General features: G+C 39.8%; 1 protein-coding gene across 3 annotated transcripts in view; it reads left to right on the forward strand.

Moving 5' to 3' along the window:
- LOC104592245 (zinc finger FYVE domain protein) overlaps positions 1 to 27,619 on the forward strand; it is a 175,502-nt gene that overhangs the window by 29,654 nt on the left and 118,229 nt on the right. For all 3 annotated transcript variants that reach the window (XR_734395.3, XM_010251484.3, XM_088892963.1), the window contains exons 8-14: positions 8,960 to 9,390; positions 9,577 to 9,700; positions 19,016 to 19,114; positions 19,200 to 19,271; positions 20,273 to 20,410; positions 24,238 to 24,391; positions 24,491 to 24,858. Coding sequence is in view for 2 of the 3 variants with exons in the window: in XM_010251484.3 (XP_010249786.1) it covers positions 8,960 to 9,390; positions 9,577 to 9,700; positions 19,016 to 19,114; positions 19,200 to 19,271; positions 20,273 to 20,410; positions 24,238 to 24,391; positions 24,491 to 24,858 (1,386 nt within the window). In the remaining variant the exon portion in view is untranslated. The remainder of the gene's footprint in view (positions 1 to 8,959; positions 9,391 to 9,576; positions 9,701 to 19,015; positions 19,115 to 19,199; positions 19,272 to 20,272; positions 20,411 to 24,237; positions 24,392 to 24,490; positions 24,859 to 27,619) is intronic.

The following is a 27,619-nucleotide window of genomic DNA, read 5'->3' on the forward strand; positions in this document are numbered from 1 at the left end:
GCCACAACTGTTTGTTTTTTACTCTTCCATGAGACTAGGTTACCCCCAACTAGGGTGCACACTCCTGAAGTTGATCTTTTGTCATCAAGGCATCCTGCCCAATCCGCATCTGTATAGGTCTCTAGCTTCAGTTGTCCATGATCAGTAAACAATATGCCTCTGCCTAGATGTCCCTTCAAATATGCAAGGATCCTGTCAACTGCCTTCCAGTGCTGATCTTGTGGAGCATGCATGTATTGACTCACTACACTTACTGCATAGGAGATGTCCGGTCTTGTCATACACAAGTATAGTAGCCGACCCACAAGTCTCTGGTATCTCCCAAGGTCCTTCACTGGTTCACCTTCTGATGCACTGATTCTATGGTTCTGATCAATGGGGGTGCTAGCTGCCTTTGTTCCAAGCTTCCCTGTCTCTTGGAGAAGGTCCAAGACATACTTCCTTTGAAAGATAAAAATTCTATGTTTCGATCTTGCAACTTCAATGCCAAAGAAGTATCTTGGTTCTCCAAGATCCTTAATCTCAAAATCCTTATGTAGGTTCCTTTTCAAACTATCAATCTCACTTAGATCATTCCCAGTGACAACAATGTCATCCACATAAGCAATTAGGATTGACACCAAAGTTCCCCTGCGCTTCACAAACAAGGTGTGATCAGATTGAGTTTGAGTGTAGCCAAAAACAATCAGGGCCTTTCTGAATCTGTCAAACCATGCTCTGGGAGATTGTTTCAAGCCATATAGTGACTTCTTCAGCTTGCATACCTTTCCCTTTTCAGCATTATCATAAAAATCAGTTGAAAGATCCATATACACCTCTTCTTGCAGATCCCCATTTAGGAAAGCATTCTTTACATCCAATTGAAACAAGGGCCAAGAGTATGAGGCAGCAAGAGAAAGGAGTATCCGAACAGAGGTCATCTTTGCAACTGGAGCAAATGTCTGTAGATAATCAATGCCATAGGTCTGTGTGTACCCTTTTGCAACAAGTCTTGCCTTGTACTTCTCTATACTTCCATCTGCCTTATATTTTACTGTGTAAACCCATCTGCATCCAACTGTCTTCTTGCCTTCTGGTAGGTCCACAATCTCACATGTCTGATTCTTAATCAAAGCCTCCATCTCTTCCTGCATTGCTGTCTTCCACTCAGGTTTGGAGAAAGCCTCACTAACACCCTTGGGTATAGACACTGAATCAAGAGAAGAGAGAAAAGCACGGTAGGAAGGAGAAAGTCTACTGTAGGATAAGTACTGTGAGATACAATGAGCAGTGCATTTTCTCTTCCCTTTTCTAAGAGCAATAGGGAGATCAAGGTTATCTGTAACAGTGTCAGTAGGATCAATGGGAACTGAAATAGTGGGATCAAGAGGAATACCTGAATCCGTATCAGCCGAATCTGGAGTCTCCAAGGGATCGACAGAAAATGGAGTGAGTTCTACTGTAGTGGAATCAACCGCCTTATGGAGTCTCTGCCGTGAGTAATGCTGTGAAATGGAACGCAAAGGGGGTGACATCGGTTGGTGGTCAAGCATAGTAGACACAGGAACTGGAACTGGGAGAGGGATAGACTGCTGACTCACTTCCCCAAAACACTCCCCCTGAGAAGGATCCTTTGAGAAGAAGTACGTAGATTCAAAAAAGGTAACATCCATAGTAACATACCGGTTCCCAGAGACTGGATCATAGCAGCAATACCCTTTCTGATTCTCTGCATATCCAAGGAAAACACATTTCTTTGCCTTGGGATCAAGCTTCGAATGGTAAGGGCCAAGAATATGTGCAAAGCAGACACATCCAAACACCCTTAGAAGAATATGAAACATCTCCCCCTGAGGAAAAAAAAGGCTGAATGGGGTCCTGAATCCGAGTACACGAGAGGGCACTTCTTTAATCAGATATATTGCCGTGAGAACTGCATCACCCCAAAAACGAACCGGAACTGTGGCTGTGATTATCATGCTTCTTGCCTTCTCAACGATGTGTCTGTTCTTCCTCTTTGCAACACCATTCTGCTGTGGACTATAGGAGCAACTGCTCTGATGAACAACACCATACTCCAACAGATATGAGGCAAGATGTCTCTCCAAATATTCCCTAGCATTGTCAGATCTGAACATCTTTATTTTTGTCCCAAACTGTGTTAGTACCATCTGGTGGAATTGCCTCACCAAGGATGGTACTTCATCGCGTGATTTCAGCAGGTAAATCTAGGAATATCGAGAGAAATCATCCACAAACAGGAGAAAATAGCGATAGTCGCCCATAGAGGGAACATGATAAGAGCCCCACACATCCGAATGAATAACATCAAAGGGAGAAGAACATCTTTTATTACTAGGTTTAAAAGAGTGTCTACAATGCTTTCCAAGTTCACAACCCTCACACTTCAAACTTGACAGACTCATAGACTCAAACAGGTTTGGAAACAAACAACTCAAAGAAGAGAATGATAAATGACCCAAACGGTTGTGCCAAAGTATAATCTGACCCACAGATTTTGACTCACTATCTTTGCCAACATGATGGCTTTGGTGAAGAGGGAGAACATCCAGGAGGTAGATTCCATTCACTTCACGACCACTCCCAATCGTCCTCTTTGAATCCAGATCCTGCAAAATACAGCGTCCAGGAGAAAAAATCACTGAGCAGTTCAGATTCTTAGTCAAACTACTAACAAATAACAAATTAATGCTCAATCTAGGAACATGGAGGACAGAGGGTAAGCAAATAGAATCATTAATCTTGACAGATCCTTTCCCAGCAATAGGGACATGGGATCCATCAGTTGTGGAGACCCTATCTCTGCCAGAACAGAGCTGATAAGAGGAGAAAATAGTGGAGCAATGGGTCATATGCTTTGAGGCTCCAGAGTCTATAATCCAAGGAGATCTCTCCTTACCTGAAGCAGAAAATAGTTTGCAGTGACATGTGGACTACCTGTGTGGGCAACGGAGGTAGAGTGAGCTCCACCTATGCTAATTGTACCTTGTTGTCCGGTCGCGGCTGAATTGGAACTAGCTGTATCCCTCTGATTCAGAAGTAACCCAAACCTCTCGAGCTCGGCCCTTACTGCAGCAGCTACAACGGACTCCAAAGCAGCTGTAGTAGGGGGGGCCGGAGTATCACCGATAACTGTCATGTGCTCATTTTCTTTCTTATTCTTCAATCTGGTCGGCACAAGAAATGGGTGAAGCTTCCAACAAGTGTCTCTTGTATGCTTAGGCTTCTTACTGTAGTCACAATCCAAGTCCTTTTTGTCTTTCTTTTTGTTTTCATTGCCATTCTGTTTAGATTTCACAGCACTTAGCATAACAGACTGACCAGAACTGAGATTTTTCATCATTACATCCCTCCTGCACTCCTCTCTTGACACAAAGGCATATGCTTGGGAGAGAGTGACACTGTCCCTAGAAAGAAGATGCTGTCGTGCAATGTCATACTCAGGATTAAGGCCAACAAGGAATTCAAACACCCTTTACTTCTCTAAATGTTTTTGATAGGTAGCTACATCCTTGGTGGTTTCCCAAGCAAAGGTTTCTAGATGGTCGATCTCCTGCCACAGGGTCTTAAGGACTGAAAAATAGGCTGCAACAGATCTGTCTCCCTGCCTTGTTGCAATAATTTGATTTCTCAGTTGGTAAGCCCTAGCAACATTCTCCCTTTGTGAATAGGTTTCTGCAACCCCATCCCATATCTCCTTAGCAGTGTTTGTCCATAAAAAATTTTTTACTTATATGTGGCAACATAGAATTACACAACCATGTCATTACCATATAATTTTCCTGCACCCACCGAGAGTTGCCAGTTTTGGGTTTCACCTCTTCACCAGTAATATACCCCAATTTTCCACGAGCCCCAATGGCCATCTTTGCAGATTGGGACCATTCCAAGTAGTTTGTACCATCCAACCTAACTGTAGTAATGGTCCCAGCTCCGAAGGGGTCTCCAGCACCTCCCACTGGTCCCATTTCATTCCCGGGCTTATATTCAACTCTGTGCCCCTCCATGTGTCTCAAAAGAGGTACGAAAAACAACCAAAAAATGCAGCAAGAACAAACGAAATACCTTCTGGAACCAACGACATTCCTTTGGTGTCCTGGACTTTCTTCCCACTAAAGATTCCTTTTTGGTGGGATGGGAGAAGAGAGAGAAAAAGCAGCCGCCCTCTCTAGAAGCCTCCAAACCACATGGAACTTGAATCGCCCCTTACAAAAAACTCAGAGGAACCCTAAAAACTTAGGGCGCCACTACCTAGGTCAAAATTGAAGAGTTCAACAAAATCATGACTCTTCCCCTTTTTCTAGTTTTTCCTGATTCTGATGAGAAACCCTAGACCAACTACAGGGCATACAGATCCATCAAGAAAATCCAAAAACCAGGCTTACTTGAGAGCTTCGATCAGCCTCTTAAATCTCCATGCAGTCCGCCGATCTAGGGCTGCAGGAGTGAATCTCTTCAAGAACCTTCAACTTGCTTTGATACCAAGTAGAAAGCCTTATGTGCTGATTTCGGCCAAGCTTCTTGTGAAAGGAATAGGAGAAAGTTGGGGGTTTCAACAATAGACAGAGGAAAGGGAAGAAAAGGAGAAGAAGGTCGACTAGGATAGTGATACATAACCCTGGCCGCCAGCCCCTCATTCTATTTATAATTAACTTAAATATGGGATATTACAAAGATGCCCCTAGTAGGGCGGCAACTCAACTAAGTAATTACAATTCTTTTAAAAATAAAAGACTAATGGGCCCAAGGCCCAACAACTTCTTAATTTAAAAGAAAACAAACTAAACATAAATCTGCTCAACATAAATCAGCCCACTCAACAGTGAGCAATGTTGATGGCGGCCTGATTATCATAGTATAACATCATTGGCTTATCATGCTCAACACCCAGTTCCTCCATCAATGATTTAAGCCACAATAGTTTAGAAACTCCATGTGCCATGGCTCGGTATTCAGCTTCGGCTGAAGATCGAACAACAACAGATTGTTTCTTGCTTCTCCATGAGACAATGTTACCAGCCACCAATCTATAGTATCTAGAGGTAGATCTTCTGTCATCAATGTTTCCAGCCCAGTCAGCATCTGTGTAGGATTCAAGTTTCATATGGCCATGTTTGGCAAATAGAATTCCCTTTCCAGGGGAGCCCTTCAAATAACACAGAATCCGCTCTGCTGCTGCCATATGAGTATCCCTGGGGGCATGCATGAACTGACTGATGCAACTGACAGCATATGCAATGTCTGGCCGAGTCATGCATAGATAAAGAAGTTTTCCAAGTAGTCTCTGGAAGACTCCCTTGTCCTCTAACAATATTCCATCTGAAACAGAGAGTTTATGGCTCATATCAATAGGAGTAGCAACTGGTCTGGCACCCATCTTCCCTATTTCAGTGAGCAAATCAAGAACATACTTCCTCTGAGAGATAAGAATCCCATCCTTGGATCTAGCAATTTCTATGCCAAGAAAGTATCTCAATTCCCCTATATCTTTGATCTCAAACTCTATATGAAGGAAAGATTTGAGTTCATTAATTCCGGAGGCATCATTACCAGTCACAACAATATCATTAACATACACAATCAGGTAAACAAGTAAGAATCCTCTCCTCTTCACAAAGAGTGTATGATTAGACTGTGTCTGTACATAGCCAAAGCTAACAGGGGCAGCCCTAAACCTTTCAAACCATGCTCTAGGGGACTGTTTGAATCCATAAAGAGATCTCTTCAGCCTGCAGACCTTTCGTTTCATATCTGTTTCATACATCCCTGGAGGAAGAGAGACATATAAACCTCCTCATGTAATTCTCCATTCAGAAAAGCATTCTTTACATCCAGTTGATAAAGTGGCCAGTTTGAGTGTGCAGCCAAAGATAGAAGAACTCTCACAGAAGTCATCTTGGCAACAGGGGCAAAGGTCTCCAGATAATCAATCCCATATGTTTGTGTATAGCCTTTTGCAACCAGCCTAGCCTTGTACCTTTCAATGGTTCCATCAACAGGGGCAAAGGTCTCCAGATAACAGGTTTGTATTTAGTCTAGGTACATGGAGAGTAGAAGGAAGAACCAAGGGGTCCTTAGCCTTGATGGTTCCCTTGCCGGAGATAGGGGCAAGAGAGCCATCGGCTAGGGTGATTTTGTCACGTCCAGGAAGTAAATCATATGAAACGAACAAAGTAGAAAGGCTGGTCATATGATCAGAAGCACCAGAATCAATAATCCAAGGGATCCTACGATTACCTGAAATTGATGCATGATTGGTAGAAGCCCGTATACCTGAATGAGCAAATGCAAAAGAGTTTGAGTTCTCTGAAGGGTTGGAAGAAGAGGTCACACCCTCTAGGTGACTAATCATCCTCCCAAACTTCTCATATTCAGCCTTCATAGTAGCTAACTGCACACTAGCCGACATCTCTTTAGTTTGGTACCTGTCACTATTTGAACCAACAACAACATTAGCACTCCCTACCCTTTTATTATCAGGCTTCTTTTGGAACCGAAGTGGTAGTAGCTCAGGATGCAATTTCCAGCACTTGTCTTTAGTGTGTTTTGACTTTTTACAGTATTCACAGACAATCTCTTTCTTCCCTGAGCTACTTGGAGTTCCTGTAACCCCCTTTGGTTTCACTCCCATATTAGCAAAGTGATCATTAAGACCAACCCCTTGGACCTGGACAAGTCTCCTGCTTTCTTCACTACTTACCAAAAGGCATATGCCTGAGACAGTGAGACACTATCATTGGATAAAATATTTTGTTTTGTAATATCATACTCTGGATTTAGTCCTATCAAGAACTCAAACACCCTATTTCTCTCAACCAGTTTTCTGTAGGTCTCAACATCATTAGTGGTGTCCCAGGTTACAGCCTCTATCAAATCTATTTCTTGCCATAAAGACTTTAGTGTTGAGAAGTATACGACTAATGGTTTCTCCCCCTGTTTTAAATTTTTCACATCACTTCTCAACTTGTAAGCTCTGGCCACATTTAATTTTTGGAAATAGGTTTCAGCAACACTATCCCAAATTTCTTTTGCTGAATTCATCCACAAATAGTGCTGACTAATCTGTGGCTGCATTGAGTTTACAAGCCACCCAATAACAGTATAATTTTCTTGCACCCACTTTTCATATGATGGGTCATCTTCCGAAGGAGCCTTTTTGCTCCCAGAGATAAAACCCCACTTGCCTCTATTACAAATATGAATCTTTACTGATTGTGATCAAGCCGGATAATTAGTTCCATCCAGCTTGACTGTAGTCACAACCAGTAGAGAGTCTACAGAGGCTCCTGGAACCTGTCCGGATTCATCAATATGTTTGTTTTCAATGTCTGATGGGTTCATCTTCTTAAACACCTCAAAAAAGATTTCAAGTAACTTCGAAAAACACCAAATGAAGACAGAACAAAAACTGTGTTGTGAGCCAATCTCTATGCAGCCGTACCAGTAATCTGTGTCACTCGGAAGCTGGGAGAAATAGAGAAAAAATAACCGCTCCTTGTAGACTTCACAGAACACCAAACCACTTGATTCGATCTTCAAGAAGGAGAATAAGAAAGCCTTCAGTCACTGAGCGCCCAGGTCAAACTCCCTATGGGGCCCGTAATCAGATTTTTCCAGAAAATTGGGGTTTCGGGCAACACTCCTGAATCTGTCAAGGGGGCGACAAAGTCAGTCCTCTTCTCTCCAGATACCACTAATAACTAGGCTGAAAAAGGTGTCTTTAACTATTCATACGATTCAGTTCTCCATTCACACTGTGTATGGGTAAAAAAGGTGAAAAAGAAAGAAAAACAAGCCTGCTCTGATACCAAGAAGAAAAACAGCCTTTGAGAGGAAAGGACTGTTTAGAAAGATACAAAAAGTCAAAAGAAAATAGCAGAAATCAGAATTCTAGAAGGGAGAAGATGAAGAAGAAGATGGAAGCAACTAGGGTTCAGAGAGAGAGATTTTCGAACATAATCTCTTCTCTTACACCCTTAATTCTATTTTATTAAGTTAAACTTTGGTAATTTACAGAGAAGCCCTTAGTTGGGCAGAAAATTAAAAAGACATAACATAAGAAAGGATAGGCCCAGATTAAGGCCCATTACAGCAAGGAACATAAAAGATAAACAGCCTATGGGCCATTCGGCCCATCTTCTCTACAGGTTTCACCATAAGCCTTACAAAGGATACACGCTTTCCTAGCGTCCTTTATTACTCCCCCAAATCCCTCTCTCCTATTACTTCCTATGCTGCTTCCATCATAGTTCAACTTAAGCTGATGCTGATTGGGTGGATGCGACATTCATGTGGTAGCTGTTCTGATTACTGTAGGGTTTGCTATGTTGTACCAACTCATCACTGTGTCTTCTGATGGAAAAGGAGCAAAAAGGAGCAAGGTTTTAATCCAATGAACCACCTGGGTTGTAACATTCTTCACTAATATGCCTCTTTACCGAGATTTCTCTATGAAAATTCTTACATTCCTTTCCTCCCAAACTGTTCAAAGAATTGCTGCCTTCACACACTTTCCTCTCCTTTCTTCTAGGGCCATGAATGAGTCCTCAAATGAACTTCCCACACTTTTTGGAGGGTTCTATCTACAATGAAACAAAGAGAAAATATACACTGAAATATTATGGAGAGGAGATTAGCGAGCGGGAAGCAGTTTCACCATTTTCTTTACATAGAAAGCACATATAAGGAGAGTGAGACCAATCATTATGGTCATTCAGTTTCTCGTATCTTTTGATAGGTCAGATATGTCTTAAGATGTGGGGCACGGAAGTGGTCTCTGTGATGTTGAAACTTGAGAGTGGAGAGGCCTTTGTTTTACTTGTGTAAAAATGTTTTCACTCTATTGGATGAAATTAACATTCAAATTTCAACTGTGTTTATCTATGTTTTAGTATAGAATCTCCTATGGAATGTCATCTTATGTGCTTTTTACTCATAGAAAACCTTTCCACTGATTCAGATATTTATGGTGAGCATTATCATCTCACTTCTACATATGGACGACATCTCCCTGAATATGGAGCGTTGTGCCTCAGCCCAGAGCTATCCTGAATCACCATACATGTCTATTTGGGACCAAACCGATCCTAGTACCATATGTGAAAGGGGAAACAAAATGGTGGTATCTTTCACAGGGTTTCTACTTGAAATATTACATCACAATTTACCATCAGGTGCTGGATTTGAACAAGACCACATGTTGAGCAGTGGTGTTACTACTGAAGGAAAACAGGCCATGGATTGGAGAGTTTCAAATGCTGAGCATTTTATTGAAGATTGGGAATGGCGTTTGTCTATTTTGCAACGCCTTCTTCCATTATCTGAACGCCAGTGGAGTTGGAAGGAGGCACTGACCATACTACGTGCAGCTCCTTCTAAATTGTTAAACCTGTATGATAAATTTCTTAAAACTTTGAAACAGCATTTCCCTTTTAGTGCTGATTCATGATGTCTTCTGCTTTCTCTCTTCCATTTTTCAGGAAAATAAATCTTCTTTTGTTTCTTGTGAAATTTTAGTTTACCCAATTGTTTAAGTGTTCAAGTGTTTAACTGCTTTGATTATTTTTTGTTATACAGTTGCATGCAAAGGGCAAAGTATGATATTGGAGAAGAGGCTGTGCATAGGTTTTCCTTACCCCCTGAGGATAAAGCTACTCTTGAACTTGCTGAATGGGTAGATCATGCTTTTAGAAAAGCATCGGTATGATCCAAACTGCTCAGCCTGTTTGATGTCTTATTATGGTTATAGTTCTACTCTACGCATTGTACTGCATTAAGTTGCAATATAGTGTTTGAGTGCATTTGTACTGCTCTTTAAGTATAACATCTGAAGGTTACATAGGCTTCAATTTTCTTTTAATCTGGTGGTTTTCATAGGATATACATTTGTTGTTGGTGTCATATACTATTTAGCTAGTGGTCTGGTCTGATCATTTCAGGATATCTTCTCTTAGATGCACTATATGTTTTAAGGTGGTGGAAGATGGAAAATGCTTTTACTTCATATTTGTTTTTTGTGTAAGGCAAGTTGTGAAGCCACAACCCACCTACTAATCACTTTGAGCAGTATTTGTGTCCCCTCAGGACACAAAATGTTTTGTTCTGGTTGTCCTTTTTCTTCCTAGTTAGGAAGATAGTGGACATGTATGAGAGCAGCTGTCTATGTACGATTTGGAGGAAATGAATGCTGGTATCTGTGTTTTAAAAGTGCAAGGTACTAGGCTACATGCACCGTTTAGAAGCAAGGTAAAAAAATGCAAATAGTTCCAAAAAATTAAAAATATTAAACATAATATTAATTAAAAATATAAACTTAAAATTTAAAATAAATGTTTTAAAAACCTATTGTCTCAAATTAAAATACATAAACATAACATGTAAAACATATTCAAAATGAAAATTAAAAAAAAAATCAAACATAACATATAAAACATATTCAAGCATGGGAAGCTTTCAATCACTTTATTTTTTCCCAATTTCATTACTTCAAATGGCTAATGTGTTAACATTTTGCATTCCTGAATCTATGAGCTGTCTTTGTACCAACCCCTTGAGGCAAAGTCCAAATAAGTCCATGTTAGGGTCTTAAATTCTTAGTCCTTACAAAAAAATGGTTTTATAATTTTAATTGTCTTTTAAAAATATCTTCTATTAGGATGAATGAATGGACAACATTGGCAAATAGGGGTTTCAAAGCTTCAACAAGTGAGTGAAATGGACTTGTTTGGGCTTGCTTCAAGGGGCTTGGCTGGGGGTCTGGTGGTGGAGCCCCAGGTCCAGCCACTAGGCTTAAAGAAAGCAAAATGCACAGATTTTGATAAGGGGCATGAAGCGCAAGGCTTACCAGGTGCACACCTTTTGGAAGTGCTGTGCCTGGGAAGCACATACCTTAAAATGTGCCTTGCCTGTTCACCTATGTGTGGCTTTTAATCGCTAGCCGGAATCTTCTTGACTAAATCAATCCAAACAACTGGCCATTGCTTCATTGAAAATTGATACCACTGGATGGATTTGTTAGCCACTGATTGCAATCAAATGATAGAACCAACCTCACTAATGATATGAAAAATGTAAGACTATGCTTAGATGATACCTATTGTTAGTGTCGAATATGTAGGGGTAGTTCTGTCTTTATACTTATGTTTATGTGCTGATGTGTATGATTATGTTAGATTTAGTGTCCCTTACTTAAGTAGGGGCACATGTGCCTTTTCCACAATATAAGTAATATAAATCAATTCTCGCTGAATGGGAGAGTGATCTCTTTCTCTCATTCAAACTAGTTCTTTCTCTCTCTCTCTCTCTCTTTCTCTTTCTTCTTCTTGACTGTTATCAGCTTAATAGGATTCAAGGGCAGGCTGAATCCTAATATGGTATCAGAGCCAAACTGAGCAAATCAGACCTGCCCAGAATTCTGTTCTCTGCGCACCCAGTCTAGGGTTTTCTCTTGGTTTCTTTGCCATCTGTTGGAGATGAGGGAAAGGGCTGAAAAGGAGTGGTCGCTCTCTTGGAGGTTTCTATGCTTCCAGTTGTGTTGTTTGTGGTTGGTTGCTGTGGCTTCTAAGAAGCCCTCCCCTAATCGATGAAGAGAAGAGGGCTGATTCGTGTGGTGCAGTAGATGTCTCGTATGGTCTGATTTTCTGGTGATCAGGTAAGAGATTTCTATGCAATTTCATGCTGTGAATCAAATCATAAGTCTATTTCAGATTGTATGGTGGGATTTCAAATTGTAGTGTGCTAGGGTTTATGTTTTCTTTCAGTATGATTCGAAAGGGGAGTGGTCCTCAAACAGTGTGGTGAGTGTTCTGGTAGTTGTGGGGTAGGGTTTGTGGTGTAAAGAGTGCAATCTTCAGCAGTACTAAGTGCTGAAACCAGTGTGTTCAGTGTGTGGTGTGGTTTAGTGTGCAGTGTGCCGAATTCAGCAATATCAGAATTCAGCTATGGGAGATGGAAGTGATAGCAAGACTAATGTGATGGTCCCTACTGATTACCTGAATGTCCAAATGACCTCCATTAAACTGAATGGAGAAAATTATGTATCCCGGGCTAAATCTTTAGAAGTTTTTCTCAAGGAAAAGAAGATGGTGAAACACATAAGGGAAGAAAAACCCTCCACAGATCATGCAGAATCCTCTGATTCCACATTGGTATGCAGTTCTAAGAATTGTGAGGTATTTAGAGGGGGCTCTTGGTCGTGGTTTGATATGCAAGAGTGGTGGAAAACTTGAAATAGAAGGATATACTGATGCTGACTAGGCCGGTGACATGGAAAAGTAAGAAGCAGGCAGTTGTGGCAAGAAGAAGTGCAGAGGCAGAATATAAAGCTATGGCACATACTACTTGTGAATTAGTGTGGCTGAAGAACCTCCTACAGGAGATGGGACACATTGTTGACACTCCAATGAAGTTCTACTGTGACAATCAAGTTGCAGTTCATTTTCTTCTAATCCAGTGTTTCATGAGAGAACCAAGCACATAGAGGTTGATTGTCACTTTGTGAGAGAGAAGGTGCTGAGTGGAATGATAGATACTGCATATATTAACACAGGGAACCAGTGGGCAGACTTGTTTACTAAAGGGTTGAGTTGGGGAAGAATGGACTACATGTGTAACAAGCTGGGATTATATGATATATATTCTCCAGCTTGAGGGGGAGTGTTAGTGTCGAATATGTAGGGATGGTTCTGTCTTTATACTTGTGTTTATGTGCTGATGTGTAAGATTATGTTAGATTTAGTGTCCCTTACTTAAGTAGGGGCACATGTATCTTTTCCACAATATAAGTAATATAAATCAATTCTGGCCAAATGGGAGAGTAATCTCTTTCTCTCTTTCGAACCAGTTCTCTCTCTCTCTCTCTCTCTCTCTTTCTTCTCTTCTCTTCTTCTTTCTCTCTCTTTCTCTTTCTCTTTCTCTTCCTTCTTCTTGACTGTTATCAACTTAATAGGATTCAAGGGCAGGCCGAATCCTAATACCTATATTTGCAATTTTGCATATAAGTTGTTTTGACAAAAGAAGTGCCATACTAAGTAGTAGTAGTAGCTACTAGATCTTATACAGGTGGATAGAAATAATGCAAGGAGCAATTTAGTATGAATGAAATTGGGAGAAACTGTCAGTTTTCCTTTTTTTTTGATAATTGAAAATTAATTGATATCAATAAAGATAAATAGCATTACAAGCATCCTGGGAGTGGCGTGAGGTGCAGCGTCACCCTAAAAGAAAATTGCATTAAACAATTACAACTGAGCCCTATACAACTGATCCCTATGTATTCCCTGCTTAGCTAAAGAATCAGCTATGCATTGGCCTCTCTCCCCACTCATTGTATAAGCAGATCCATATTACTTGTTGATCATTTGAGTTTCTTTATTTCATCCCTATAACACCATGTTACTGAATCCGGTTCCTTCAGCCAATGCACTACCACCTTTGAATCCCCTTCAATCACCAAATTCTGCAGGTTCAACTCTTTTGCAATCCGAGCATCTTGTAGAACAGCGTATAGTTCAGCCCTTATAGACCCACCAGTCCTGAGTAAAGTGCCATTGCATTTCCTTCTTTTTTTTTGTTTTTTTGATAAGTGAGAGTAATTCTATTAATTCAAATAAAGCAAGTACAGTCAGCCTAGGAGGAGGCACGAGGTGTTACCTCCCCCAAGGACTGAACCATAAGCAATTAAGCACTGAACATACACAAGCCTGATACACAATTACAAGGTAGCCGAAAACAGATATCCCCTTGATACCCCTTGCTTGGCCAGAGAATCAGCCATTGAATTTGCTGATCTGCTAACCCACTGAACCCTGACTGTCATATTTCTTGTCAGCCATTTAACTTTCTTTAACAAATCTCTATAGCCCCAACAAGCTGTTTCTGGACTTTTCAGCCAGCCACTACTATCTTGGAATCCCCTTCTACTATCAAATTGTTCACTCCAAGTTGATTGGCCAGCTGTGTACCTTGTACCCCTGCTAGTATCTCGGCCCTTGCAGAATCACCAACACCTGCTGGTCCTGAAAATAAAGACAACATGTTGCTGTCTTTGTCTCTCAAAATCCCTCCTATTTCGGATGGCCTTGGGTTACCTTGGCAAATACCATCAAAATTCAATTTTACCATTCCATCCGGTGGGGGTTTCCATTCGGCTTGTGGTTTGTTCTTTGTGGAGACTGTAAAAGCCACTGCTGCCCAATTTCTCCTTAAGTCATCAATGGAGTAATCCGCCTACAAGTGTGAAGATTTCAACCATAAGGTTGTCCTTATCATTATGCACTCCTTGACTTCATCAATGCTTATTTCCTCTTCTTGAAATATTCTAGCATTTCTCTCCTCCCACAAGGTCTACAAGGTAGCGACTTTGATACATTTCCACATTAGCTTCCCTCTTTTGTCATTATCCCAAAGGTAGACGGAGAGAATACAGTGATTTAAAAGGCGCGCCTCAGGCACGCATAGGCGTACAGGCAAGGCGCATTTTAGGGTAGGCGCCTCTAGTGGTGGATTTGAGCCGAGCCGAGCTGAATAGTACCAGGCTCGAGCTCGAGCTCGAGCTCGAGCTCGAGCTTGGTTCGAGCCAGAACCATGAGCTCGAGCTTGGCTTGAGTTAAGAGTTCATAAGCTCGAGCTCGGCTCGGCTCGGCTCGTTTTATGTTTTATAAATATTTTATTATAAAAATATTTAGAAAAATATTTTATAAAAATATTTAGAAAAAATATTTTATAAAAATATAATATTTTTATTATATATATTGTTTTCTATAATTTTATTATATATATATTATTTGAGATGGCTTGCGAGCCTCACGAGCCAAGCTCTAGTAGGCTCGAGCTCTGCTCGTTTAACAATCGAGCCACTGAATTGGGCTCGAGGCTCGAGCTTGAGCTTGGTTGAAACGAGTCGAGCCGAGCTTTTCACGAGCCGAGCTCGAGCAACTCGTGAAAAGCTCGACTCGTTTCCACCCCTAGGCGCCTCGCCCAGGTCCTAGGCGCAACCCATTTAAAAGGCGCATGCCTGGTGCGCCTTGCGCCTTACCCTAGGCGTGTGCCTTTTGAAAATTTGCCACCTTTCCCTTTTTTTTGAGTCTGGCGGCTAGGCCGGGGGCTCCGCCTCCGGACCCGCATGCCATGCCCCTCGAGGCCAGCCTAAACAAGTTCATGTTAGGGTCAGAAATTCTTAGTTTTCACACAAAAAATAATAATTTTATAGTTTTAATTGCTTTTAAGAAGATATTTTATTAGGATGAATGAATGGACCACATTACCAAATAGGGGATTCACTAGAGCTTCGAGAATCCTCTATTTCGTAATGTTGTCCATTCATTCATCCTAATAAAATATCTTATTAAAAGCAATTAAAACTATAAAATTATTATTTTCTGTGTGAAAACTAAGAATTTAAGACCCTAACATGGACTTGTTTGGGCTTGCCTCGAGGGGCGTGGCACAAAGGCGGCTCGTAGAATTAGGAATGTAATATGTCACATTAGCTACTTGATGCAATTGAGAAAAAAAAAGAGATTGTGGGTTTTATATGCTTGAAAATGTTTTATATGTTTGATTTTATTTTTAAATTCTCATTTGAATATGCTTTACATATTATATTTATGTATTTTAATTTTAGATAATAGGTTTTTTAAAACATTTATTTTAAAACTTAAGTTTATATTGTTATTAATATTATGTTCTATAATTGTTTTGATTTTTTTGCTTTTATTTAGTTTTTTTGCATTTTTTTTGAATTTTTAGCTTTTTTTTTTTTTAATTGTGCACCTTACCTCAAAAAGGCGCACGCCTTGCCTTGCGCCTCAGGCGCAAAATGGCCCTTGCGCCTTTTTTGCACCTTGCGCTTTTAAAACACTGAGAGAATAGCAACTTTACTTTGGAGGGCAAGTTCCATCTGCACCCAAATAATGATACAACCCAATTCCAAATATTGGCAGCAAATGGTTACAGTCTTCACTCTTCACTTTACACATAAAGCACCAATTTGGGGACAAACACATAAGGTTTCTTCTTTTGCAAGTTTTCCACAGTATTGATCTTACCATAAATTCCCAATAGAACACATCTATTTTAGGAGGTATTGGCCTTGACCAGAGAGGAGGGGTTGGAACAAAGGGATTCAAAGAAAGATGCACAAGTGGAGGAGCCAACCGGGGTTAGAGGCCAAACCCTTTTATTCGGGTTAGGGGGGTCCAAACACATAGAGTCTAGAAGCAATAAAAGCTATGAAACACAAGAAAATTCGTCATTCCTTAAACCTCTTCAGAACCCAAAATCCTAGTTTAAAGCCAAAGGGAGAACCGGGGGGGGGGGAGGAACCATGAAATAGGTTTCTTTTTATAGAGGGAGATGGAATAGAGAGATGGGAAACAATCTTTTAGGGGTTGAGTGCTCACCCAAATATCTTCCCAAAAAAGAACGGAGTTTCCAGAACAAACATCACCCCTAGCAAACTTGAGGAATTTGGGGAGAATGCCGGAAATAGCCTTCTAGGGTGTTGTGAGCAGGGCCTTTTGGGATACCCCTGCATCCCAACCTGATTTAGAACCACTATGGATACTCTTCACTACTTCATGCCACAACCTCTCTCTCTCTAGGGGCCACCTCCAAAACCACTTTACCTAAAAGAGCTTCATTTTTACTGATTACATTTCCGAATCCTAGGCCTCCTTTTTTGCTTTGACTCACCACCTCCCACCTAATCAAGTGGTCTTTTTTCTCTTCCCCAGGTTCCCATAAGAAGTCCCTCATCAGTTTTTCCATCCTCTTTGCTTCCCTTTTAGGAATTCTAAAGACTGACAGGAAGTATATTGGCAAGTTGGCTAGAGTTGCCTTGATCAAAGTAACTCTACCCCCCAAGGAAATATAGTTTCCCTTCCAAGCTGCCAAGCTTTTTTTCCAATTTTTCCACAATTGGGTTCCAAAACCTACTTTCCTTTAGATTTACACCTAAGGGAAGTCCTAGGTATGATAAAGGCCACTATGACCAAGTGCATTCTAAAGAGGCTTCTACAGATTCTATCTCCTCTCTGTTCAAATTTATTCCCACAACACAACTCTTCTCAAAATTTATCTTTAAATTCGAGGCCCTCTCAAAGTGAATTATTAACTCCTTCAGTTTTCTTACCTCCATCAGATTGCTACCTTCGCAAAAGGTTATTATATCATCTGCAAATTGAAGATGGGTGATTGAAGCTTTGTCTCTACCTATTCTCCACCCTCTTAAAGACTTGGCACTATTCGCGTTTGAGGGGAGTCTACTGAAAGCGTCGACAACTAGAGTAAATAGGAAAGGTGACATGGGATCACCTTGTCTCAGACCCCTACTAGCTGGGAAAAAACCATTAACTACCCCATTGACCAAGATGGAGTAATGGCGGGAGGATAGGCAACCATTTATCCATTTGCACAATCTATCCCCAAACCCACTCTTCCTTAGCACGAGTAATAAGAAACCCCAATCCACTAAATTGTAGGCCTTTTCAAGATCTAATTTACAAACAAAACCTTGATGACCCAATCTCTTCATCTCCTCCACACATTCATTTGCTATTAGGATCTGATCTATTATTTGTCTCCCTTGAATAAAAGCTCCTTGGGCTTCGCTGATAAGACATGGAAGCACCTTTTTTATCCTTAAAGATAAGACCTTAGCCACAATCTTATATACACTAGTCACCAAACTAATAGTTCTAAAGTCCTTTGGATGCTTAGCCTCTTTCTTCTTAGGAATCAAGGCTAAAAAAGTAGCATTAATTCCACGACTAATCACTGAATTATCCTCAAATTCCTTGAAGATCTCAATTAAATCTTCTTTGACTTTGTCACAACAATCTTGAAAGAAAGCCCTTGTAAATCCATTCGGCCTCAAAATTCCTTTCCAACCAGCATCTACTCTCTTCTGGAAGCCTCTACCAAGTCACACCTTCCAACTCCACTCTAGGTCTTAGGGGTCTCAAGATGGATTTGAAATGGTCAACAAAACTATTGGCTATCCTCTTGGGAATCAAGGACTAGTCCATGCACTTCCAATTTGGATACTAGGTTTTTCCTTCTTCCAGTGGCTTGTTCATGAAAAAATTTAGTGTTCCGATCTCCTTCCTTGAGCCACTTACATCTAGATTTCTGCCTACAAGAAATTTCTTCTCTCGAGCTGACTTCATCTAAATCTCTTTTCAGCTTCCATCTCCGATCTCTTTCTTGAGAGTTTATGACTCTTTGGGATTCCTTTGCATCCAATTTCTCTATTTGGTCATCAAAGAGGATTTCATTTCTTCTATTCTCCCAAAATGCTCCCTATTCCAATCCTTCATATGTGCTCTCAATTTTTTTTAGTTTTTTTGTGAAATTTTACCCCTTTCCACTTCACCCCTTAGATCTTCTCTCCACCATTCCTCAACCTTCTTCACGAAATCCGGGTGAGTCAACCACATGTTTTCAAACCTAAAGGGTCGGGGTTCTTGCCTAAAAGGCTCCTGTCCTAAGCCAATGGGGCAATGGTCAGATGTGACTCTAGGTAGAGCTCTAGTTATCAAATCTGTCCACTTGTTTTCCCAACTTTCATTGAAAAGGAACCTATTTAATTTGGAGCATGTTGGTATCTCCTGAAAGTTAGACCAAGTATAGAGGGCTTGCAACAAAGGGAGTTCCTTCAACTCACAGTTTTTAATGAAGTCATTGAATCTTCTTATGCTGGTTGTAATGACCTGTTGAGGATTATTTGATTCATTTGTAAATCGAATTACATTTCTTTCCTTTTCTTTTATGATCCCTCCAATTCCAGAAGGGCGAGGGTTACCTTGGCTACTTCCATCAAAATTTAACTTAAGAAAACCTTAAAGAGGATGTATCCATGCCATGTTTGCCCTATCCTACTGCGCTGAACCAGAAGCCACTGAAGTGTTGGTCCCTTTCTTCAAATGTTACTTGTATCAAATGAATATACTTATTTAAATTACATGCATATACTGTATCTACATTGTTTTCCAGTTTCTTACTCAATTTTTCCCAGGTAGAAGATGCAGTCTCTCGTGTTATAGACGGATCTTCTTCGACTGTACAGGAACTAGATTTTGCATCCTTGCGTTCTCAGCTAGGTCCTTTATCGACTGTAAGTCTTCCTGATTTTATTTTTCTTCCTTTTTCTTTGTTTTTATAATTCATATTACATTCTTTTGACTGTGTTTCCTTGTTAGATTCTTCTCTGTATTGATGTTGCTGCAACTTCTGCAAGGTCAGTGAATATGTCGAAACAGCTTCTAGACCAGGCAAGTATATATTTACAAGGTTGAAAATTATCCTCATTTTACAAGCATTGGCTTGATTTGCATGGTATAGAACTTTGATGTTCTCCTACCTTCAGCCTTGGGTATTTTGATATAATAGTGAGATGCAGCACTACTAGTTTTGATTTTTCAATAGCAGAGGAGTCCAGGGCTTTTAGTGGGTCAGTAAGCTTTCTTGGTCTAGCTCTCCTCTTTAAGCAAACTCAATTCTGACTTCTTTGTTGAAATCTAATTATAGATGTCATTTTATTTTTGAATGTCACAAGTTCTTTCCTTTTTGGGAGTATAAGCAAAACAAATTCCTTATGCCTTCTTCTTTGGAATATTAAGAAAAAACCATATGTGCCTTGCAATCTTTCATGACAGAACTAATTTCCCACCTTTTAGGGCCATCTTTGCTCAACCAGCCGTGTTTTTCTATTAGTTTGGTAAATTTTTATGGCTTGTATCCATCCCTGTTTTTTCAGGGGAATGGAAGTTTGTGTCAATATCTTTCTTTTTTCTGATAAAGGGGTTTATCGGCTGTGAAGAACAGTTTTCGTTTTCTCCAACTTCTCCAGTTAAATGAAGAAACAACAAATAGAAAGTCCAAACTTCAAAAATGCTTTTGGTAATGTAAATTGGGAGATTGAAAGATGTTCTTTTCATTAGGATATCATGATCACCATAAGAAAGAAAAGACTGCTTTTACAAATCAGATCATTCTTTTTCTGAGTATCACGGTAATGCTTCAATTTGGGGAAATAAAATAAGTGTTTTTGTGCTTTTTTTTGTGTTACAATGAATTCTGATCTTTCAGGAGTTCTCTCTAATTTCCTGGTGGTTTTTAAGTGACTCTATCCTTTCATGCTATTTTTTTTGTGTGTTTACATTTCTGTTAGTTTCTTCTCTAGCTTCTAATTTTTACTTTGATAATTTTGTCCTTAGAAATTCGACATGCTCATTCCTTGCGTTGTTATGGTATTGAATGTTGTAATATTCAGGCTCAAGTCATGCTTTCTGAGATCTATCCAGGAAGCTCTCCAAAAATAGGTTCAACTTATTGGGATCAGATTCAAGAAGTGACGATAATTTCTGTCACAAGGCATGTCCTAAAGCGTCTAAATGAATACTTGGAACAGGTAAGATTCTAAATATTTGTTAAACAAAATGATGTTCCATTTATTAGAACAAGAGTTCTTATCAACTGTGTTCCCTTTAAACCACATAATGGAAACTTATTTTAATTTGTAATAAAATACCTTAATAGAAAAGAAATTTATGCAGGAATAGGAGCAAGAGGAAGGGAAACTATATAAGAATCTCAGAATTCCAAACCCCAAAGACAGAAACTGTATAGCCGAATATACAGTAGGCACCAAATATGTAAATTCCCAACCTAAAAATACATCAAATGCTCTGCACTGCTATAAGGTTAAAAGACAAGGGTGACAACTCAACAGCTTTCTTAGATAAGAAAGACTAGTGAACTTCCCCTTTCCATTCCCTCTATTTGCTGAACTTCCTTTGCCTTTACTGTTTTTCTATCAGTAAATAAATAATTTATGTATATAGCAGCCTGCTTTGAGTGTGCTACCACTAGCTGGCCTCTAACCTATGTAGGTCTCCCTTTAGACTCAATTTGGAAGGAGTACAAATACAAATATGTAGAGTGAAAAACCTTGTATTTGTATTATTTTCTATGTATTTGTACTGTACATATTTGTATTCGTACTCTTTGCACTCAGCACTCTACATATTTGTATTTGTACTCCTTCCAAACTGAGCCTTAGGTGCAAATCCCAAAGAATGTAGTTTTTGTGGCCAAATGTGGAAAGGTGTGGGAAAAGACTAGCGTGATGAAAAAATAAATTACCTTTTGTTGGGAGGTAGGATCACCCTAATAAAATCAACCCTCACAAATCTTCCAGTTTATTATCTTTAAGCTTTGAGAATATTGCAAAAGGAGGCAAATAAGATAAAGAAAATTATGAGGAATTTCCATTGGGGGCTGGGAGAAGGAAAGAAAGATCATTTGATCAATTGAGAGATAGTATGTAGAAGTAAGAAAGAAGTAGGTTTGGCTATTGGGAATTTGGTTAAGAAGAATATTACATTGTTAGGAAAATTGTTCTGAAGGTAGCTTTTAGAAATGGGTAGGTTATGGCATGAAGTGATTTCTAGTATTCATGACAAAATGGAAAATTAGCCAATTCAGAGGTTTGTGTCTGATAGGCCCCAATTAATGCCAGGAAGAGGAAAGGTCAACAATCAAGGGGGGGAAATAATTGAACAATTAATCACATGAGGGCAATTATAGCTGGAGGGAATAAGGAGAGTCTTGGGGCATTTATAGCTATGTCAGTTATGAATAAGAAGAGTTTTTGGGCATTTATAACTAGGCCAGCTGGGCATTTATAGAGGGAGTCAGTTATGCTATCAGTAGAGTATAAGAAGGGGCTTTGGGGGATGGGGGTGGTATGTTTTCTTTGAGTAAAGAATATTGTGAGTGTTTGGGAGAGCCGGCGGTCTCTCGAAGAACCGACCAACTGTTAATGTTTTCTGCTGAATGAATACTAGTTTCTTTTGTTGATGTTCGAGTGTGTGAACGCTGCTGTAAGTCTGTGAACTACGTGTCAAATTTCTGGGTCATATCAGTGTCCTCTGTTTCCTTCGGTCTAAACTGGAATTTAGGCTTTAGGAGAGATTTAAGGGATTTTGAGCTTGACCAGGTTGTCTTGCTCCTTAAAACTCTTGAACCTATTTGTTTGGACTCCTCTCCTGATAGTCACATTTGGTTGCCTAATTCCTTGGGTTCCTTTTCCTGTGTTCTCTTTTTTCTTGTCTCTGTGCTCAAATCCTAATCCTTAGCCATTTCTTAGCATGGAGGTTTGGTCCAAGCCTATCCCTTCAAAAGTTGGGGCCCTCTGTTGGGAAGTATGTCTTGGAAAAATAAAACACTTTGGATGTCTTGCAAAAAAGAAGACATGGTCTTTGCATCTCCTAAATTGGTGTACCCTCTACAAAGCAAATGAAGAAAGTTGTTTCCATTACTTATCTCTTGTTCTTTTGTTGGAGGCCTTTGGGAGAAGCTTTTTAATCTTTTTGGATGCAGGTGGATAGAACCAAGGCAGATTTGCAACCTCTCTGACCCCACAACCTAAGGTGGCAAAAGAAAAGAGGTAGAGTCCTGTGGAGGTGTGTGGGAGTTGCTTTGGTGTGAACTGTTTGGGAGGAAAGGATTGCCAGAATTTTTTAATGATAAGGAGAGTAGGAGAGGATGGGAATGGTCTGTGGGAAAGCATTTTAAAAAGGGCCATATGTTGGGCAAAGACATTGAACCTTTTTCAACCTTTCTCCTTTGATGACATGTGGAGGAATTGGGTGCAAATTGCCAAAAGTTCTGCTGTTAGAATTAAGCCTTTGGTGGAGTGGAAACCCCCTGAAGACGGTGTTGTTATATTAAATTTTGATGGCAGCAGCCTAGGTAATCCAGGGCTGTTTGGAATTGGGGGAGTTTCCAGTAATGCTGAGGGCCAGATCTTAGGTGACTCTAAACTGGTTATTGGGTGGTTTAAAGAGCTGGAGACTACAACCTGGTTCTATACAGGGGCTTTGAGATGGTTAACATCAAACATATTAGTCACAGCTCAATGGGAAGAAGATCGGCAAAGGGGTTGGCAGATTCTTTAGCTAAACAAGGGGTACATAGGAATCAGCTTTTTTGGGCTTAGTTGTAAGCTTTATGGTATAGTTTAGAGGCGGCACCTCTTGCCTCTTTGTGGGGTTCTATCAAAAAACAAATGGAAAATGGCTGGGTTGCATGTGTATCTTTCGAGGCTGATTTGGTATCTCCCTGGAAGGTTATTCATGGCATCCTAACTCTTTTTTTTTTTCCAGTTTTATAAGGTATGATGTTTGCTTTGGGATTCTGTTTGGTTTTGTGAAGATACTTGGCTTGGTAATTTTGTTAAGGATCTTTTCCCTTCTTTGTTTTCCTTATCTTTGCTTAAAGACACCAATGTCAAGTTTCATTACCCTCCTTTACTTCCCTTGGATCACAACTGGAACTTTGGCTTTCATAGTGGCCGGTGAATGTTGAGTCTGAGGATGTGGTTGACCTTTTGCATCTTAATAATGTTTGCCTAGATCCCTCTAAATTTGATAGGCAAGTGTGGGCTCATCCCAAGGGTGTTTTTTCTTGCACTTCTTTTTTCCAATCTCTCTCTTGCCCTTCCCCCAGGTTTTTCCATTCTAATGAAGTTTGGTGTAAACCAGTGCCCTCAAAATAGGCGTGTCTTATTTGGAAGTGTCTCATGGAAAGAGGTTAACACTTTGGACATCTGGCAAAAAGACCATCTCTTTGCTTATCCCCAAATTGGTGTATTCTATGCAAATCTATGGTGAGAGTTGTTTCCACTTGCTAATCTCTTGTTCTTTTACTGTTGACATTTGGGAATGATTATTTTCTTTATCTAGGTGCAGATGGAACTTGCCAATGGGGGTAAATGGTCAATTTGATCCAACTACTATTGTTATGCCTAAGAAAAGGGGAAGGATTATGTGGAGATGTATAAGAGCATCTTTGATTTGGACCATTGGGGAAGAGTGGAATGCAAAAATCTTTCTAGAGAATGAGAAAAGCAAGCAAGCAGTGAAAGAATGTATGATGAAGGGCTATTCATTGGTTGAAAACTCTGGACAACTTCTTACATTTTTCAGAAAACTTAAATTGACTGAAACCCCAATCACCAAAAAATTAAGAAATTGCTGCTGGTTTAAGAATATGTAGATTTTATTGAAAGAATATGTATAAATTTGATTTCTTCTAACATGATTTCTTTCCTTACTTCCATGTTTATCACAGTCTTTAGATTTTGTTATTTCTTCTTCTTCTTCTCTCTTCTGTGGTAGAGTAACACTATTATTTTTGATGCTCTCTCTCTCTCTTTTTTTTTAATCTTCTCAGGAAAGATCACCAACCCTTCAGGCAATACTTTCGGGAGAAGCAAGCATTACTTCATCCAAGGAGTCTAGCCGACATGGGCAAAGGCAACGCACACTGGCTATACTTCACCAGATGATTGAAGATGCTCATAGGGGAAAGCGACAATTTTTGAGTGGTATCTATTTCTGGAAGTCTTGAGATGTGTATGTTCTTTTTTGTTGTGAAACATTTGTTACTGAGCCCTTTATGATTTATTTGTCATTTGGAATTTCAGGGAAGCTTCATAATCTTGCTAGAGCTGTTGCTGATGAAGAAACAAATACAAATCTTATTAGAGGGGAAGGACCTTATTCTGATAAGAAAATGGTCTCAAACTTTGATAGGGATGGAGTGCTTGGGCTTGGGCTGGGAGTCATCAAACAAACACCCTTTAGGTCAGCAACTGGAGACAACAACCTGCAAGCTGCTGGTTATGATATGAAAGATACTGGAAAGAGATTATATGGTCCCCTGAGTTCCAAACCTACTACATATCTTTCAGCATTTATTCTGTACATAGCAACAATTGGCGACATAGTTGATGGGATTGATACAACTCATGATTTCAACTTTTTCTCACTTGTATATGAATGGCCTAAAGATGTAAGAATTCTGTTTCCATGTTATTCCTTGGGTCTTTTTAATTTGTTATTCAAAGCTTGCTTTTTTTAGTATTGAAATTTTGTGGTCCTACACACTCTTGTAAAAGGAAACCTGATAAATTTTGTTGGATTAAATTTTGCTTTTCTGGGTTGGACAACTTGATTAGTTTATTTATTTAGTTTTTGAACTAGCTACATTTGATAGTGTTTGGTCTTAATCTCTTAGGACATATGTACAACTATTTTTTTTTGATCAGCAAAGAAGGATTAGTTTTATTAATTTGAGAGAAGATGAAAACAGAGTACAACCAGCAGAAAAAGCAGTCAGAGCTACATAATGATTTACAATACTGCCCAGAAAAGATGTTGTCTTTAAACTCCATGTTTTGCTAGAGAGTCAGCCATCCCATTCGCAGTCCTGATCCAAGTGAAAGTGGCATTTAGTTCCCTTGCTAAACTTTCAATCTCTTGCAAGGAATGTCTATAAATCCAAGGAGCATTACCTCTGAAGTTAGACCAAGAAACCACGAGTTTTGAGTCTCCTTCAACCTCCATGTTTTTAAAATCTGCTTGTTTGGCTAGTTTTAACCCCTGAAGAAGTGCTAGTAGCTCAGCCGTATTTGAATCTCCAACCCCTATAGGGGCCCTGAATACATAGCCAGCACTTTGTTTGTTGAATCTGAACATACCCTCTATGCTTGTCAATCCCGGGTTCCCTATGGAGCTGCCATCAAAATTCAGCTTTAATTTATTTGGAGCTGGGGGCTTCCATTCCATCCCCATCTTTTCTTTCTTCTTAGATGAAAAAGCCACTTCTTTCCAAGCCCGCAATATATCAGCCACTGATAATCTTTGGAACATCTCAAGTATTTTTACCCAATGAGCAACTTTTATCTTTATGATTTCCACCAAATCTTATTTTGATCTGCACTTTCCATTGAAGATTGTTGCATTCCTTTCCTCCCAAATCGTTCATATCACAACCAGTGATTTAAAAGGTGCGCCTCAAGCGTGCCTAGGCGCACAGGCGAGGCAGCCCTTTCAAAAGGCGCACACCTGGTGCGCCTAGGTGTGCGTCTAATGCGCCTTGCGCTTAAGCCCAGGCGTGCGCCTTTTGAAAATTTGACACTTTTTTGCTTTTTTTGAACATAGCAGCTAGGGCCGGGGGCTCCGCCCCCGGACCCTGTGCCACACCCCTCGAGGCAAGCCCAAACAAGTCCACGTTAGGTCTTAAATTCTTAGTTTTCACACAAGAATTAATGATTTTATAGTTTTAATTGCTTTTTAAGAAGACATTTTATTAGGATGAATGAATGAACAACATTACCAAATTGGGGGTTATCGGAACTTCGGTTATCCTTCCACCATTGGGATAAGTAGTTCCTCTTCCACATAGCCAATTTCTTTTGTGAATCTCTCTACCATTGGTTTCCAAAAGACCTCTGATCTAGGGTTCCCTTCCAAGGGTAATCCTAAGTACTCTAAAGGCCAATGCTTGATCTCTCACCCAAAAGTCTCTGCTATCACTTTCAAATTTTCATCTTCCAAAATTATTACTGCTACAGAACTCTTTCCCCAATTAATCTTCAAAGTGGAGACTGATTCAAAGGAATTGATGATTTCTTGCAGATTTGATATAGAAACTTGGTTGCCTCCCTCACAAAATAAGATGATATCATCTGCGAACTGCAAATATGTTACTGCAACCTCCATTCTTCCTACCCTCCAACCTCTAAGCAGATTATTCTGATTGGCCTTCAAGATCATCCTACTTACGACATCTGCAATTAATGTGAATTGGAAGGGAGATAGGGGATCCTCTTGTCTCAACCCCCTTTTTTCTGGAAAGTAATCTCTAGCCACACCATTAATCAGAATCGAATATTGTATACAACTTAAGAAACCCTTCATCTACATCCTCCACCTTCCCCTAACCCAATTTTCTCCATGATTTCTAGAAGGAAAGACCAATCCGCAAAGTCATAGGCCTTCTTGTTGGAAAACGTGGGATTACTGGTGTAGATGTATATTTTGTAATTAGCATTTATATTTGGTAATTGTGTAAAAATAGAAATATGTGAATATTTATTCCTAGGATTTTGGAAAAATATAATCCCTTAAATATGGGGATTAAAAAGGTTAGTCCCTTAATTATAGGGATTGATTCCCTTAATTATAGGGATTGATTTAGAAAGCTTTTTTTTTTTTCTATTTATTGCAGCAGCTTACTGTATAAATATGCCGATTGACAATGAAGCAGATCAGTTTTCTACCATTACAAACATGGTATCAGAGCTCTAGGTTTGCCAACCTTGAGAATTTTTTTCGGCCTTCATTGCCAGTTTTTTCTCTTCGTGTTTTTCTGGTCTTCAGTGTTGATCTGTAACCAAAAGTGTTTCTTTATTCTCCTTTATTCTGGCCAGTTTTTCCCTTCTTTATTCTCCTTTCCTGCTGGCCTTATTCTTCCTCCATTAACAATGTCCGATGTGACTGTAACAAGTGCTCCCGTCCAAACCGATGAAGGAGCAACGAATTCTCATCCTCACACCGGTGATTTGTAGAATATTCAGGCAACATATAGACTGAATGGCCAGAACTATTTGAAGTGGTCACAACTAGTGCGTACATATTTGAAGGGAAAAGGAAAAATTAGTCACCTTCTTGGGACAGGGCCAAAGCTGGGCGAGTCAAATTTTGATGCTTGGTACGAAGAGGACTCCATGATTATGTCATGGTTGTGGAGTTCAATGACACCCAAGATC

Source organism: Nelumbo nucifera, chromosome 8 (genome assembly GCF_055504915.1).
Source record: "Nelumbo nucifera cultivar China Antique chromosome 8, China Antique-T2T, whole genome shotgun sequence".
Taxonomy (NCBI): domain Eukaryota; kingdom Viridiplantae; phylum Streptophyta; class Magnoliopsida; order Proteales; family Nelumbonaceae; genus Nelumbo; species Nelumbo nucifera.